The 15,465-nt window shown below is 38.8% G+C and overlaps 1 protein-coding gene and 1 long non-coding RNA gene across 5 annotated transcripts in view; one reads left to right on the plus strand and one right to left on the minus strand.

Moving 5' to 3' along the window:
* Positions 1-15,465, plus strand: part of PLEKHH2 (pleckstrin homology, MyTH4 and FERM domain containing H2) — a 110,743-nt gene that overhangs the window by 41,950 nt on the left and 53,328 nt on the right. For 3 of the 4 annotated variants that reach the window (XR_004385059.1, XM_032877954.1, XM_032877956.1), the window contains exons 7-14: positions 3,628-3,813; positions 5,787-6,748; positions 9,537-9,612; positions 10,785-10,879; positions 11,490-11,634; positions 14,359-14,495; positions 14,602-14,712; positions 14,878-14,964. Coding sequence is in view for 3 of the 4 variants with exons in the window: in XM_032877954.1 (XP_032733845.1) it covers positions 3,628-3,813; positions 5,787-6,748; positions 9,537-9,612; positions 10,785-10,879; positions 11,490-11,634; positions 14,359-14,495; positions 14,602-14,712; positions 14,878-14,964 (1,799 nt within the window). In the remaining variant the exon portion in view is untranslated. The remainder of the gene's footprint in view (positions 1-3,627; positions 3,814-5,786; positions 6,749-9,536; positions 9,613-10,784; positions 10,880-11,489; positions 11,635-14,358; positions 14,496-14,601; positions 14,713-14,877; positions 14,965-15,465) is intronic. The other variant, XM_032877955.1, reaches the window with a different exon arrangement.
* LOC116879575 lies at positions 1,155-14,416 on the minus strand. The gene is made up of 3 exons (XR_004385060.1): positions 14,334-14,416; positions 6,559-6,562; positions 1,155-1,179 (listed from the first exon to the last, which is right to left on the minus strand). It is a non-coding gene; the product is annotated as an uncharacterized LOC116879575 (long non-coding RNA).

Here is a 15,465-nt window from a genome sequence, read left to right on the forward strand (position 1 = left end):
CTCAGTGGGTTAAAGCCTCTGCCTTTGTCTCAGGTCATGATTCCAGGGTCCTGGGATCAAGCCCCGCATTGGGCTCTCAGCTCAGCAGGGAGCCTACTTCCTCCTCTCTCTCTCTGCCTGCCTCTCTGCCTGCCTGTCTGCCTACTTGTGATCTCTCTCTGTCAAATAAATAAATAAAACCTTTAATAAAAAAAAATCAGTTATTTTCTATTTTCACTTGTGTTGTGGTGATCAATAGTGACTGAAATTCTTACAGCCTGAATATTTTCATCAGAATTTCATAATATGAATAATAAACTCTTTGCATTTTCCAATGCTTAGGGTTACTTTCTTTTTAGCATCAAAGCCTAAAGATGGGTGGTAGAGTTAGAGATAGATATTTACTTAATATAATTGCTATGATGAGCACCAGTCAAGTGCACATTGAGCTGAGGACAAGGTGAATCCGCAGCGTTATTAGATCCTGGCCTACCACAGTGGTTTTCAAACTTATTTAGCAACAGGACTCCTTTTAAAACAGTAAAAAAACAAAACAAAACCAACAACAAAAAAAAAAACAGTATTTTTTTTTCCTGTAGAATCTCAAGAGATAAAACAGGTGAAAGAAAGCAGTGTTGGTTGATGGGCCCAGAGTTCTGCAGACTCAGCTTTACCCATGCCTCTTCTTACACCCACTGTGACATTTCCACAAATGGAGTTCACAGAATGCATTGGGAAAATGCTGGCACAGTAGCAAATGCATGGACTTTGAAGTCAACCTTAATGCCCATGATTTAATAACTGTTATATTGCCGGATTTTTTTTTCTTTTACATCAGTAAAATGGTAATGGTACTAGTGCCTTCCTGGTTTCATGGGTATTTGTTGATTTTAAAACGTGTGAAACCATTTTGTCTGCTGCATGTTCATACTTATAGCTGTCATTTTGTTAAAGAAAAAGCCCCTGTTTTCTTTTTCCCTCAATACCTCTGACATCAGACGTGTGTGAGTTTTTTTTGTTTTTGTTTTTGGTTTTTTTTTGACAGACAGAGATCACAAATAGGCAGAGAGGCAGGCGGCTGGGGGGGGAAGCAGGCTCCCTGCTGAGCAGAGATCCCAAAGTGGGGCTCGATCCCAGGACCCTGAGATCATGACCTGAGCCGAAGGCAGAGGCTTAACCCACTGAGCCACCCAGGTTCCCCTGTGTGTGAGTTTTTCCACACAAAGCAGTTCTCCAATTCCCAGAGGACACCGACTGGCTTTCCTTTAAATTTAACCCAATTCTGACATTATCTACTTAAAGTTAGCATCAGATCCCACAGGTTACAGGTTTGATCCCATGAAACTACCCACCCCACCACTTCATACACCACTTCAAACACAATTGTAAGTATCAGTTCTCAACCCTGCTTCTGGCCCACTGGCTATAAACCAAAGGTTCCCATGACCCTCCCCAGGTTTGATATTTTGCTAAGCAGCTCACAGAACTCAGGCAAACAGTTTACTTACTAGATTACTGGTTTATTACAAAAAATAAAACTCAGGAACAACCAAGATTGATGAGATGCAGAGGGTGTGAGGTATGGAGAAGGGGCACAGAGCTTCCATGTTCTCTCCAAGCACACCATCCTCCCAGTACCTCCACGCATTCACCAACCTGGAAGTCCATCCTTTCGGGTTTTTATGGAGACTTCATTGTGTAGGCTTGACTGACTAAATCATTGGCCATTGGTGGTTAAGTCAGTTTTCAACCCTCCCCTCCCCTGAGGTCAGAGGTAGGGGGTCATAGAGGTTGAGGCTGAAAGTTCCAGTCTTCTAATCACATGGTTGGTTCCCCTGGCAACCAGCTCCCATCCTGAGGCTGTCTAGTGGCATTCCAAAAATCACCTCATCAACATAAGCTCAGATGTGGTTGAAAGGGTTTGTTATGAATACGAAAGATAACTTGTATTGCTCTTACCACTTAGGAAATTCCAAAGGTTTTAGAAGCCCAGAACCATGGATGAAGACCAACATAGGTAGTTCTTATATCACACACTTCCTCCAACTATATGATGGGAAATTGGTGTCCATGTGGTTGATCTAGAATTCCATGTTTACCTATGAAACCATAGACATGGATTGAATGTACTAAGCCTAGCTCTGAAAAGGCTGTTATTTTATCTGATATTCTTAGTTTGCAATTCTAGTCTTCATTGGCAGTCTGTTAGGTCTTGTAGATGAATGGGTGTGAATCCTAGGAGTCTCAACTTGGACTGGAGAAGAATAGATACAATTAAGTAGATATAATATAGTACCTTAAAAATGTATGTGCATGTCTGTGGTTATTAAAATACTGTGGATTAGTTCTGTGAGACATAGTCAACATGAAAATAATAAAAGATATACCTAAAAGAATACACTATAAAATATATTTTTCTTTTTTTCAATTTTTTTAAAAGATATTTTTCTTATGCTCCAGTCAGTTCTCAGCTGCTATTTAATTTACCCCTTTGGTGTTCTTCCAGAGTTAATTAAAAATTTAATTAATTTTTAAAATTAAAGAAATTAAGAAACTTTTCTTACTGTCACTAGGATCTCTATGCTTTTAAAGATTTTATTTATTTATTTTAGGAAGAGAAAGAGAGTGGGGGCGGGCAAAAGGAGAGGGAGGTGAGAATCTTAAGCAGATTGCTTTTTTTTAAGGTTTTATTTATTTATGTGACAGAGAGAGATCACAAGTGTGCAGAGAGGCAGGCAGAGAGAGAGAGAGAAGGAGAAGCAGACTCCCTGCTGAGCAGAGAGCCCAATGCGGGGCTTGATCCCAGGACCCTGAGATCATGACCTGAGCTGAAGACAGAGGCTTAACCCACTGAGCCACCCAGGTGCCCCTTAAGCAGATTCCTTAAGTCTGCCTGATGTGGGGCTCAATCCCAGGACTCAGATCATGACTGAGCCAAAATAAGAGTTGGACACTTACCGACTGCACCACCCGGGTGCCCATGCTTTTAATCTCGCAAGCAGGGAGGTTACAACTTCTAGAAGATGGATTAACTCGTGATTAATTACTCCTCGAGCTATCTAAATTCTCTATCTAGAAACTGTCCCCTCCCCCCTTTTTTCCTCTAAAGAAGTGATGAGGGCCCTCCATATTGTGGTCATCATAGATCAAGCCCCTACATCTGCTCTTTTGGGAAAAGCAAACTGGAAACTAAGATAGCAAAAGTTAGTACAATGGCCATGTGATATTTGCCCCAACTGATGATCTGAATTTCTTTGGTTGTCCTGGCAACGAGGACCTCAGTCCCTCTTCCCTCACCATTAGTAGCATTACTGCCCAATCAAATTTTACCATGATTTTGCAAGATGCTCTAACCCTCTCCTTGTCTACAGTCTGTTTTTTTTGTCTGTGGTTTTGTTTCTGTTTAAGAACTACTTTTAAAGGGATTAGAGGTTCTCTCTACAGTTAAAAAATGTTTAGAACATTCAAAATATAAAAATAGATTTAAACATTAGCGTGTGATACTAGACATTGAGGGGTCCTTGTTACTAGACTAGGCTTTTTTCTGGTATAAGGAGTGATTTGTCCAGACTTTTATATGCTTTGGTTCTGTGTTTAATAAACTGTCTTAAAAAATTCAGATCTTGATTTTGATTAATGATCTTGTAGAAGTTCAAGGGAAGAAGTCATCTACTCTCTCTACACCAAAGCTTTCAGAAGGCCAGCGCCTAAGCAGTTTGACCTTTGGGTGCTTTTTATCCCGAGCAAGGAGTCCTCCTCAAGTAGTAAAATCTGAGGAAATGAGCAAGATATCATCTAAAGAACACGAGTTCACAGAGGGAAAAGACGTAGAAGGTATTTATGGACTGGAGAAATTTACTTTGACTTTTTTTTAAAAAGGAAAAATAATTTGCTAGGATTCATCCAAATATAACTTAAATTTCATTGTGTTTTATTTTTCTTGACAAGTTGATGTTGTATGAAAATATTTTTAAAGAACAATCCAGCCTTTAATTTGTATAACTAGTTATCTTGTGTGGGGTTTTTTTGGCGTCTTTGACAAAGATGCATGGAAGAGACTGATTTTCCCCTCTTGATACTTTCTCCTGCCATAGGTAGCAGTGATATTTAAAATTAAAAAGTTCACTGTTGTACCTACAAGGTACTTGTTTTAGCTGAGTTTCACATTAGAACTATGAACTTTCTATTATTTACTTAAAATATTTAAAAATTACCTGATATTAAATATGAAGTTAAATCTGGCATAGCAAACTTATAAAGAAAAAGAACACCAGGAGACAATTTAGTAAGTGCTTTGATTTTCCCTTCCCCATTTTGCTTCAAAGAGGAAAATATTTGCTTTGATTTTCCCTTTTCCGTTTTGCTTCAAAGAGGAAAACATTTGCATAGATGTTTAAGTCCTGGACCTGTGTGCAGATTTCTACCCTTCTTTTATTCGTAAAGCCCCTTTAAATTTTGCTCTGTTGTGCAGCTGCTGGCTTTGCCACCTGTAGTGTGACTTTGCCCAAATATTTAGAAAGCCTTGAATGTGCATCGTCTGTGTTTTCAGCTCCCGCTTCCTTCCTCCAAAGGAGAAAAACTATAGCCCTAAAAGCCGGCTCTGTACTTGGTCATGAAATCCTGAAAACTACATAATGTTTCCAAGCAGAATTCTCCTTTGCTACTTGCTTTTATGCTGTTGCCTGCAATTTTTTTTTCTTTTCTGAGCAGTCATGTTAATTTTCCTTCCACTTTCAAATAGTCAGTTGAGTATAGCTTGGTATACCCGAGGTTGGCTGGCCTGAAGCTGTTGCCCACTTGCAAATTTAACAATTTGCCTGATATCAAATCATCAGGTTTGGGGTGCCTGGGTGGCTCAGTGGGTTGAGCCTCTGCCTTGGCCACAGGTCATGATCCCAGGGTCCTGGGATCGAGCCCCGCATTGGGCTCTCTGCTCAGCAGGGAGCCTGCTTTCCCCTCTCTCTCTCTGCCTGCCTCTCTGCCTACTTGTGATCTCTGTCAAATAAATAAATAAAATCTTTTAAGACAATCATCAAGTTTATTTGTTCAACCTCTAGTTCCTTGTTATGAAAGTCATGTCTATGTTTTAAAAGTTTCTCTTGTGCTCTTTATAAATTGTACAAATGTTTAGTTTGGTGTTTATGAAGCCAGTGGTTCCTTCTGTTAATTATATTGAAAACAAAAATAAGCCCCGTCGAAAGACATTGTTAAAGAGCATTATTCTTGTTATAAAAACACATTTGGAGTTATGAATAAACTCAAAGTAGAGTCAGGAAGGCTTTTCTGTGTTTATGTTTTTTCATGGCTTTGCATATTCCATGTATTGAAGCTTGGGAACAAAGTTTGTTTTTTATTTTTTTAAACTATAGCTTTATATTTATTATGTTTAAATTTTCTTATGATAATTTTAAAATTTAGTTGAAAGAGTGTCATCCTTTGCTTTGCTTTAAAATAGAATTAGTGGTATGCTTTGGTGGCTGCTTTCTTTGATAGTCAGAGTTGCCCTGTTTCACATTTTGCTTCTTTCATTTTAAACCGTTGTCAGTATCCTTTTTCCCCAACGTGTTTCTTTGTAAAAAGCAGTTTAATTTCAGTACTCTTATATTGAAGTGTTAGGGCTCATATTTTACCTTAAAGCTTACAGTTTTCAAAGTTGGGTTTAAACAAGAAAACTAAAAAAAAGATCATGTAAATTAACTTTAGTCATATGAAAATTCCAGTTTTTACAATGTAGCTTCATAAAGCTAACTGTACAGAAAGGTTATATTATCAAAGACAACATGCTGATATGACATATGCTTTTCTAGAAATGGAAATTACAGAAAAGTCAGGCGAGAACCAAATTCAAGAAAACAACCGGGGTCAGAGAATGTTGCATCAAACCCCCTGTGTCCTGGAACAGAATCGGAAAACAAGAACGGGCTTTGCAACAGATGGTGGCACATCCCAGAATTCTGGAGCCCCAGGGAGCGACTGGAGTTCTGATGAGGAAGACGGGAGCAAAGGAAGGTCCAAGTGCAGATACACGTCCACCCTTTCCAGTCACACATCAGAGGAAGGGGTCCACTGTAGCAGAATGGGTAGCGAGGCGTACCTGACAGCGTCCGATGACAGCAGTTCTATATTCGAAGAAGAGACTTTTGGCATAAAGAGACCAGAACACAAGAAGCTGTATTCTTGGCAACAGGAGGCCCAGTGGAAAGCTCAGAACTGTCCTCTTGTGAAGGGAAATTCTGAATCAAGTAAAAAGGAGCAGGACAGTTCGTCAGATGAACTGAATAAAAAATTTCAGTCTCAGAGACTGGATTATTCATCGTCATCCAGTGAGGCCAACACCCCCAGCCCTATTTTGACCCCAGCGTTGACTCCCAAGCATCCTAACCCACTGCCTGGAAAAGGTATGCAATTAGTGCCTTCGTCAAACCTGCCGCCCCCAAAGTTACGGATTCCTAACGTGTTCAGCATAAGTGTGGCCCTCGCCAAAAGGCACTTAAGCCAACCACAGTTAAGTTCCGACAGGATGTTTGGTACCAACAGGAATGCCATAAGCATGATCCGACCGCTCAGACCTCAGGAAACAGACCTTGATCTGGTTGATGATGACAGTACAGAAATTTTAGAGAATATGGACACCAGTTGTGATGATGCATTGTTTTCCCATGACTCCCTGGAATCCCCGTGCTCTGACGACCAGGAACCCAGTGACTTGGCCAAGAAGCCGGCGTGTGGCAAACCGCCCACCCCGCCCCTGCACCGCTTTCCCTCTTGGGTAAATGAGATTTCTGTGTGCGATGCGTGCACGCTGGTTTTTAACTAACACCCATTTTCAGGTTTTACTTTACTTCTTTTCCTGTTTTTTTAACGATCCAGATTGTTCTGAAACATCTCAGTTTTCAGAATACCGTTTCCCCTCCTCTTTTCCCACTGAGTTGTGCGTCAATGGAGAAATAAGAAAAGGTGAAGACATGTGGGAGATCAAAATATTACCTTTATTACTGAGAAAACTGATTTTAGAGAAATCAGGGCAGATGAGCTTTCCAATACTGAACTTGGAATTCTCTAGATTTATAAGCCCAGTCCCAGGTAGCCCTAGACCTCCAGAGGCTTCCTCAGGAGAGGGTCATCTCTCCGAAGTAGCTTGCAGCCCAGAGAAAGAACAAGTGGCATTTCCTGAGCTATTACTTCGCCAGAGAAAGGAGAGAGACAGGTTCCTATCCACTTTCTCCTTCTAGGCTTGCCAGTCACGTTAAGCCATTCCTCCTCCTTTGGAGGGAGAAATGAATGGGTTGGAGAGGGTCCGGAATGTTACTGGAGTTCCCTCCCCATGGAAGGAAACATCAAGGGTGTGGAAGAAGGGTTCCTCCTACCTGTGTAAGACTTTGGGCGAATTCGGAACTAGGATACTTAACTCTTGTTGGTCATCAGTTTTTGAACTTAATTATTACTTGATTAACTTTAAGAGAAATCTAACTTTTCTCTTCATGAGCTTATAAATCCATTGCTTTAACCAAAAGTATCTTCCTGTGTATCTAGAATAAATTGAAATTTCTTCCATTGAAAACACTGACCATTAATACAATGGGTAAACCACCATTGTGTGATTCTTTATAGGAATATCTTTATTACCAGATTTTAAAAGTTATTCTTATCTTTGAAACAAACTGAAATTATCTGTCTTGCAGATTTAACTTCTCCTTCACATATTGACGTAGTTTAAATTTGGGCCTCCAGAGAAGCATTAGGGTTGCAGGATTTTGAGGGTTTGGGGATCACATTCCGTTGTTATTATTTATTTTGTGACCAATGTGATTTTAAGAAAATTAAGGTAGCCATGTTTTCCTACTGTAAATTCAGACCTTAAGATGTATCTGCTCTTACTTACTTTCAAAAGAACATTTCTTTCTGGGGCCTACATGAAACCGTCTGCAGTTCATTATTAAACTCTGGATAGCACACAAAAAAGTAGACATTATTGGCATGTGAATCGCTGGAATTTCAATTGTGTTATCCTTTAGGCAGTGAGGATTTGAAATTTTTGCTTCTTTTATTATGTTGAGATTTTCAGAGATTTAGGTTAGGTTTTTTAAGTTCGTTTTATTTGGCAAACCATTTTCCTACTCTTTTGCCTTTCTCTCTTCAATTTGTCTTCTGAAGCTATTCAGTCCTGAAAAAGTAGTATTGCTTTTCAAAAGCCAACTAGCAGACTGGCCAAGTTTGAGGTTTTATTTTGGTATTTGTTAGGTATTTTCAGGTTTCAAGGAAAAGAGATGTATTCCAGTTACCTCAATTTATGAGGGTTCATTTTAAGGATTTTTAAGCGGTTATTTGAAGGCATAGCCCATCCTTACAGAATTGGAATATCTTTCAAAATACAGTAGTCACCATAGTGGGAAAAAGTGAGGATTCAGCAGCACCTCTAATTGTCAACTCCTTAGAACAGGTGACACCCAGTGTCCCTGGACCCGTGGCTTAGCCTGACCTCTCCCGTCTGCAGTGACTCTGCTTGTCTCACTACTGCTAACTCCTCTCCTCCACTCCGTCGTGCTTTCAGCTACCTCTCGTCTCCTGCTTACTCCTGTGTTTACATCCCTTTCTGTTCCGCTGGCTCTGCCGTTTGTCTCTGTGTGCGTATCTCACAACCCCGTTTGCAAAGAAACCGCATCTGATTCATTCACTCAGCCGCTCTTCAAATGAAAATGTCTCAGACAGCGGGGATCCCGTGCCTGTTACCTAGCAGGCCACTGGCTGGCACAGTCCTGAAGAGGACTGCCTTAGCCACCTGCTATGCCCTATCCAGGCGACCACGTCCAGGTTAGATGCAGTAGAGAATTCAGGACATGATGATTATGTGTTAAGAACTACCTGGAATCCCTTTTCTTACAGAGGGCAGGGCTAATAACCTTTCCAGTGCCCATTTCAGAGATTTCTTTCAAAGAAGAGAAAAGAAGTAAGAAAATATTATAAATTCCATTGCTATTCTCAAATTCATTTTTTATTTGGCCTCCGTTTTTCCTTCTACTTCACTGAAATGTACATTGAAATAAGGAGATGATAGCACTTAATGCTATTCTGTGATTTCGGACTTCCAGATTTTTCTCCTTTCTTTCACCATATTCTAGAAGAGTAGGATATTAAAGGTATTATTTATGTGTAGTCAATGATTGTGAATGGTTTCTAACCTCATATTACAGCCATTCAAGGTCTTAGGCTTTTTTTTTTCCCTCTTTAATCCTGTCTAGGATTAATCCTAGAATGGTAGGATACTAAAGATGGTGTTTATGAGCACTCAGTGATTATAAATTTTCTCTTACTTTTCTCCTATCTCTTCAAAAGAACGTAAAATACCAAGCAAAAACTAGGGAACAAAGATAAATAATGGAATGACTAATGGATGGAAAATGTCTGCAGTGCTTTCTACGGTGGCATATTTGAGTTGGCACTGATGATAGTTTTATAATAATGCTCTGCTCTGGTGTATATTAAATGAAGAACATTTGTATTGAAAGTAATCATTTCTCTGCTTTAAACATCCAGTTTAAATCTCTCTTTCACATTAGGAGAGCAGAATTTATGCTGTAGCCAAATCAGGTATTCGAATGTCTGAGGCCTTCAATATGGAGAATGTTAATAAAAGTAAGTGATTTTGCATGCATAGAAACAAAGTGGAATACTGGTGACTAGGGGCTGGGTGGAGGTGGGGAGAGGATCGGGTATAGAGTTTCAGGTTTGCAAGATAAAAGAGTTCTGGAGACCTGATTCATAACAGTGTACATATAATTAACACTAACTTAACTGCACACTTAGAAATGGTTAAGGTGATAAATTTTATGTTATGTGTTTCTTACTACAGTAAAACTTGTTTCAAAAAATAAGTGATGTTGTATTGCCATTTCACTAGCCAACAACTTCCTAAACGTCTAAGCTCATTGGAGTAAATAGAATTATGCAAAACTTTTAGAAAATGATTTCTAAGGTTGCCAATTTACATCAAAAGTTGAGATTCACTGTTACCCAATATAGGGCACAACCATCTATGTTCAACTCTTTTTGTTTTTACCTAAAAGGGATAAAGCAAAGAAGCTGTGGAGTTTCAGCTGTTTAAAACTGCAAAAATATCAGTCTCTATGTCCTTTTTTTCAGAGTTTAAAACACATCCCTTCTTTCTTTCTTCAAAAAAATTTTTGAAGAAGCAGATGCATTCCCATTATACGAAGTAAAACCAAACAATAGTGAACAGCATCTGGAATAAAAAGAGAAATTTTCCAGCGGTTCCTTCCCCTAACCCCCTCCCTCTCCAACACTAAACCAAATCTTAGAGGCAATCATTGATGTTCTGTTTCTTCAAAGTGATCTCCTGTTCTTACCATTGGGGAAATTATATTTTAAGCTTTCAGCATGAGGTTCACCTGATAAAGTCTTAAACATGCTGGTGTTTTAACACCTTATCACTATTAGGATTATGAGGAATCGGAGAATATCTTCATAGGATAGTGGTCGCTGAATTAGCAGGTGCTTATGCTATTTCTGCTCAGCCGAGCTGGAGATGCCTGCCAAAGAAATAAAAGCTATGATCCTTACTCTCAAAGAACTTACAGTCTAGTTGGGGAAATAGCACATGTGAGGCAATAATGAGCCATGGACGAGAGTGCATCTTTCTTATGGCAGACCATAGAACCGTCATGCGTGTTCATCCAACTTCTCTTTAACTGGAAATTTTGCTAGCTCGCATCCGTAAGAAATAGACCTAAGTGCTAGAGAGAAGGTGTTGTTGTTGTTGTTTTAAATAACTTTGTTTCCTGTTTCAGATTCTGTTGCTCTGCTGTCCTATACCACATCAGGACTCTATACCTCTCTAATATACAAGAATATGACAACTCCAGTGTATACAACTTTGAAGGGGGTAAGTCATTACTGATACTGCTGAGCATGTGGCTCTCTTCATGGTGGACCGGGAAAACTGTTTATTCAAGCTCCAGATTCCATTCTTGACATTTTACTCTGACTTTCCCTTTATAGGGAGTTGTAGACGTTCACACTAATATATCATAAAAAGAGAAGAAATGGAAAGATCTAGGGAAGATATTTACGTTTCTCAGAGTATTAGAGGTCTGGGCCCATTTTTATTATACCCCATGTGCTTTTCCACAGCCCTCCCCGCCCTGGTGATTAATTGTTTAAAGGAAATATCACTATTAATGATGTAGCGAAGATTCCTAATTTGGAAAGATTTTTCTGTCACTGCCAGGGTTCCCTTCCCTTGCTTGAAGTACTTAATTAAAATAAGTATTGTTAAGTATTAACAGCATTATGTTTTCAGGAATTTTTTGTATTTGACAAATGCCTTGCTAATGAGAATTTGGGATTTAACAACATGACTTCTATAATGCCAAAATATATTCTTGTATTAAAAAAAAAAATCTTATTCCATGTCTTCTGCTAAAACATTTCGTATCTAAAAAGAGAGGTGACTTTAGAGATGGACACATCTAGGCTGTCGTCCTTTTCTTTAGAAGGCAACGCAAATAAGCAGCAGCCCATTCCTGGATGACTCCTCTGGGTCCGAGGAAGAAGATAGCTCCAGATCCAGCTCCCGGACTTCAGAGTCAGACGCACGCAACCGGAGTGGACCAGGCAGCCCCAGAGCCATGAAACGCGGTGAGGGAAAGTCTCAGGCATACAAGACAACTCCATGTAATTCAGGATATTTAATAGGAATTTTATCTCCATAATAGGACTTTTTAAAAAATCGAAGTACTTGCTTTTACCTGAAGTGAGAAGAGAATTAGCCAGGACTAAGATGCTTATATTTTAGTCCTAATTCTCTTCTTAATTCTTTCTGTGATTCCACCCAAGCCATATGATCTTTTTATTTTAACCTTATCTCTACGAGAGCAGTCAATTTATTATGGGAATAGAGTGCAATAACTGGCCAAAACAAGGTTTCTCTTTTATAGTTAGTGTGTGGCATTTTGGATAATTTATGGGATGGACTTATTTCTGCTCAATTTGTTATGCTAAGTGGGAGAAAATATACCTAAAAACTTGGTGGTTAATGTGATACTAGGATGGAAATGAAAACTTTACTTTGGGCATGTCTAAGAGTTTTAGTGAATTTTGAAGAAAGTTTTGGTATAGGTAGAGGTGACAGACATAATCACACTAAATGACACCTGTATTTTATGAAAGCCTTTAATGCAGTGTGCTCTGTTGGTTTTCAAACCATGTTCCATGGAACTCCTAGGTAATTCTCAAACCCTCAACTTCTGGAGCTGCTCAACTTTGATAGGCTTAGTATTTTGGGCTTCCACCAGCCTCTTTACTCCTACCTTGACCCCCAAAAGCCAGTATCAGGTTACATCACACTATTGCTCAAAATACTGCAAAGACTCATAACGGTTATAAGGTGATACGTGACTCTTATGTCTTCAATCTCATATCCTTTCTCCTTCCTTGCTCAGCTCAAGCCACACCGACCCTCTTGCTATACCTGAAATGTGCCAGCATGCTTTGATTTCAGGACCTTCACACTGATTGTTTCCTCTGTCTGTTATTCTTCCCCCCAAATGACTATCAGGCTAACTCTGGCACCTGCTACAGTGCTTCACTCAAACACTGCGCTCTCAGTGAGATCCACCCTGAGCATACCATTCAAATTGCAATCCATTGCTCTTCTCCAACTACTTTTAATTCCCTCTAGTCTGCTCTATGTTATATCTTTTCCTAGCACTTACTGCCAATTTTTTGTCTGTCTCTATTCTGTCTCTGACGAGAATCTATGTCCAATGAAGGCAGAAATTTTTCTGTTTTGTCGTCTGCTCTGTCCCTAGCACCTAGGGGAGTGCCTAGCATACTGGCCCTGGGGCTGGCCGCCTGAGATTTGCACTCCACCGTTGTTCCTGCCTGGCTGTTTGACTTTGAACAAATGTTTTGATTTAATCTCTGGACCTTAGTCTCCTTAGAGAATGAAGGCATTAATCAAGATGATCTCTGAGGTCCCTTATAAATCTAAATTTCTATTGTTCTATGAAAAATAAAGATATTATTATTGTCATGACTGTTACTTGTCTTAGTCAAATAAACAATAATAATGATATAGTGACGTCTTAACAAGTCCCTTAAATGTTAATAAACACTTTAAAAAATTGTCAGATACTGCAATGAATAATGATGGAAGTCCTTGATTTTATTATATTGAAAATCTCCAATTGTAGGGACCCTGCAAATGTGGCTTGCAACCTGCAAGTCATTTTCTAAAAAAAAGCAAGTGAATTATTGTGCCAATATTCCCTTGAATTTTACTTTGTAACTGCTGGCAAATGAAATAGTTTGTTTATATCTTTAAGTCTTATTGCTTTTCTTTTACAAAAAGATTTTAAAAATTTTTATAAACTGGTAGTATTTAACTTACATGAAAAATACTACTGATGAAATAGTTTGTTTATATCTTTAAGTCTTATTGCTTTTCTTTTACAGAAAGATTTTAAAAATTTTTATAAACTGGTAGTATTTAACTTATATGAAAAATACTACTGATGTTGATACTGATACTAATACTTCTTTTGGATGTGAATTACTTTAAAAGTGATTACAGGGGCGCCTGGGTGGCTCAGTGGGTCCTGGGATAGAGCCCCACATCAGGCTCTCTGCTCAGCAGGGAGCCTGCTTCCTCCTCGCTCTCTTTCTGCCTGCCTCTCTGCCTACTTGTGACCTCTATCTGTCAAATAAATAAATAAAATATTTTTTAAAAAGTGATTACAAAAACTAAGTGGTTTAAAATGTAATTGTAGGGGTGCCTGGTTGTCAGTCAGTTAAGCATCTGCCTTGAGCTCTGGTCGTGATCCTGGGGTCCTGGGATTGAGCCCCACATAGGCTCCCTGCTTATAGGAAGCCTGCTTCTCCCTCTCCTGCTCCCCGCCTTGTGCTCTCTCTCTGTCAAAATAAATAAATAAAATCTTTCTAAAAAATAAAATGTGTTTGTACAAACCTTGATAAATTGAAATCAAGCATTTGCTTGCCTATATATGTAATACATACAATGTAAATATGTGAACACACATTTTTAATCCTTAATAAAAGATACATTAGTATCCTTGCATATATCTTATATATGTATATATGTCACACAGTTTATGTAAAATTCGCTGTGCTTATAATCATACCAACGTGTTCATGCTCCTGTGACTTCCTTGAAGGTTTACATCATAATCCTTTAGTTCTGTTTTCTGCTTTAAAAGTTCTTTAGGCAAAGGTATGAGAATAAATCTAGTCTAGGAAGGCTTATGATTTTGGAATAGCTGTATTCCTTAGGAGAACTCACAGCTAGCATTTGGGCCACCTGATTATTAAATATTGACTTAATTTATTTCTTTATTCATCTAGGTGTGTCTCTGTCTTCAGTGGCTTCTGAAAGTGATTATGCCATTCCCCCAGATGCTTACTCTACAGACACAGAATACTCCCAGCCAGAGCAGAAGCTCCCTAAAACCTGCTCATCATCCAGTGATAACGGGAAAAACGTAAACACTGAACCAGTTTGTTTTTTTTTAAAGAAAATATTAATGAATCTTGTTAGTTTGAGGCTCCAAAGGGAAACTTAAATTTTTAAAATTTCTTTTTAATTAGGAACCACTGGAAAAATCGGGCTACTTATTAAAAATGAGTGGTAAAGTCAAGACTTGGAAGAGGAGGTGGTTTGTTCTTAAAGGTGGTGAATTACTTTACTATAAATCTCCGGTGAGTGGGAAGCGCTTGCTTTTTAGAACTGACTTCCTCAAACTAGAAATCAAACTCCTGGTTGATTTTCTTCCCTGTAATGCAATTAATGATACAAAGCATTTCTTACTACTACTGTTACAGGTAATCAATCACTCTTCCTTCGGTTTTCTTCCTTTCCTACAGAGTGATGTAATTAGAAAACCCCAGGGCCATATTGAACTTAGTGCATCCTGCGGTATCTTAAGAGGAGATAACAAACAAACAGTTCAGGTACTTTTTTTTAACCTTTTTTTTTTTTTTTTACTTTTTCTTTTTTGTATCATGCAAAACTCAGTTCTTAATGATCCAAGCTAACAGAGAGGAGATTGGATGATTCGGTGTTTCTTTGTTTTGTTAAGTGTGGTGCCTCAAAAAACATGTGAAACCCTAGACCTTCTCAGTTAAAAATATAACATCAGCTGGGTTTATGCTGAGTACCTGTCCACAGCACTTCCTTTGCCCTTTATCCCTACATGCTTCTTTCCCTATACTTGATCTCGCAGCTACTCTCAGCTCTCAAACTGTCTAGCTACTTTAGGGAAGGCTTATATGAGAAATTAATTCCCAATATTATTAGTTTGATGGTCTGCTAACTTCAGGAGAGCTTGCATTTTGATATAGAACCAAAAAATGGCATTTCTTCTATGAACTTCAGCTGCTATAACACCTAAGTGGGAAAAATATTGGTCACACCCTAGACATAGCTGCTGGCCATTAACCCACACGATAAGG

Source organism: Lontra canadensis, unplaced genomic scaffold (assembly GCF_010015895.1).
Source record: "Lontra canadensis isolate GAN:19392208 unplaced genomic scaffold, GSC_riverotter_1.0 scaffold61, whole genome shotgun sequence".
Taxonomy (NCBI): Eukaryota; Metazoa; Chordata; class Mammalia; order Carnivora; family Mustelidae; genus Lontra; species Lontra canadensis.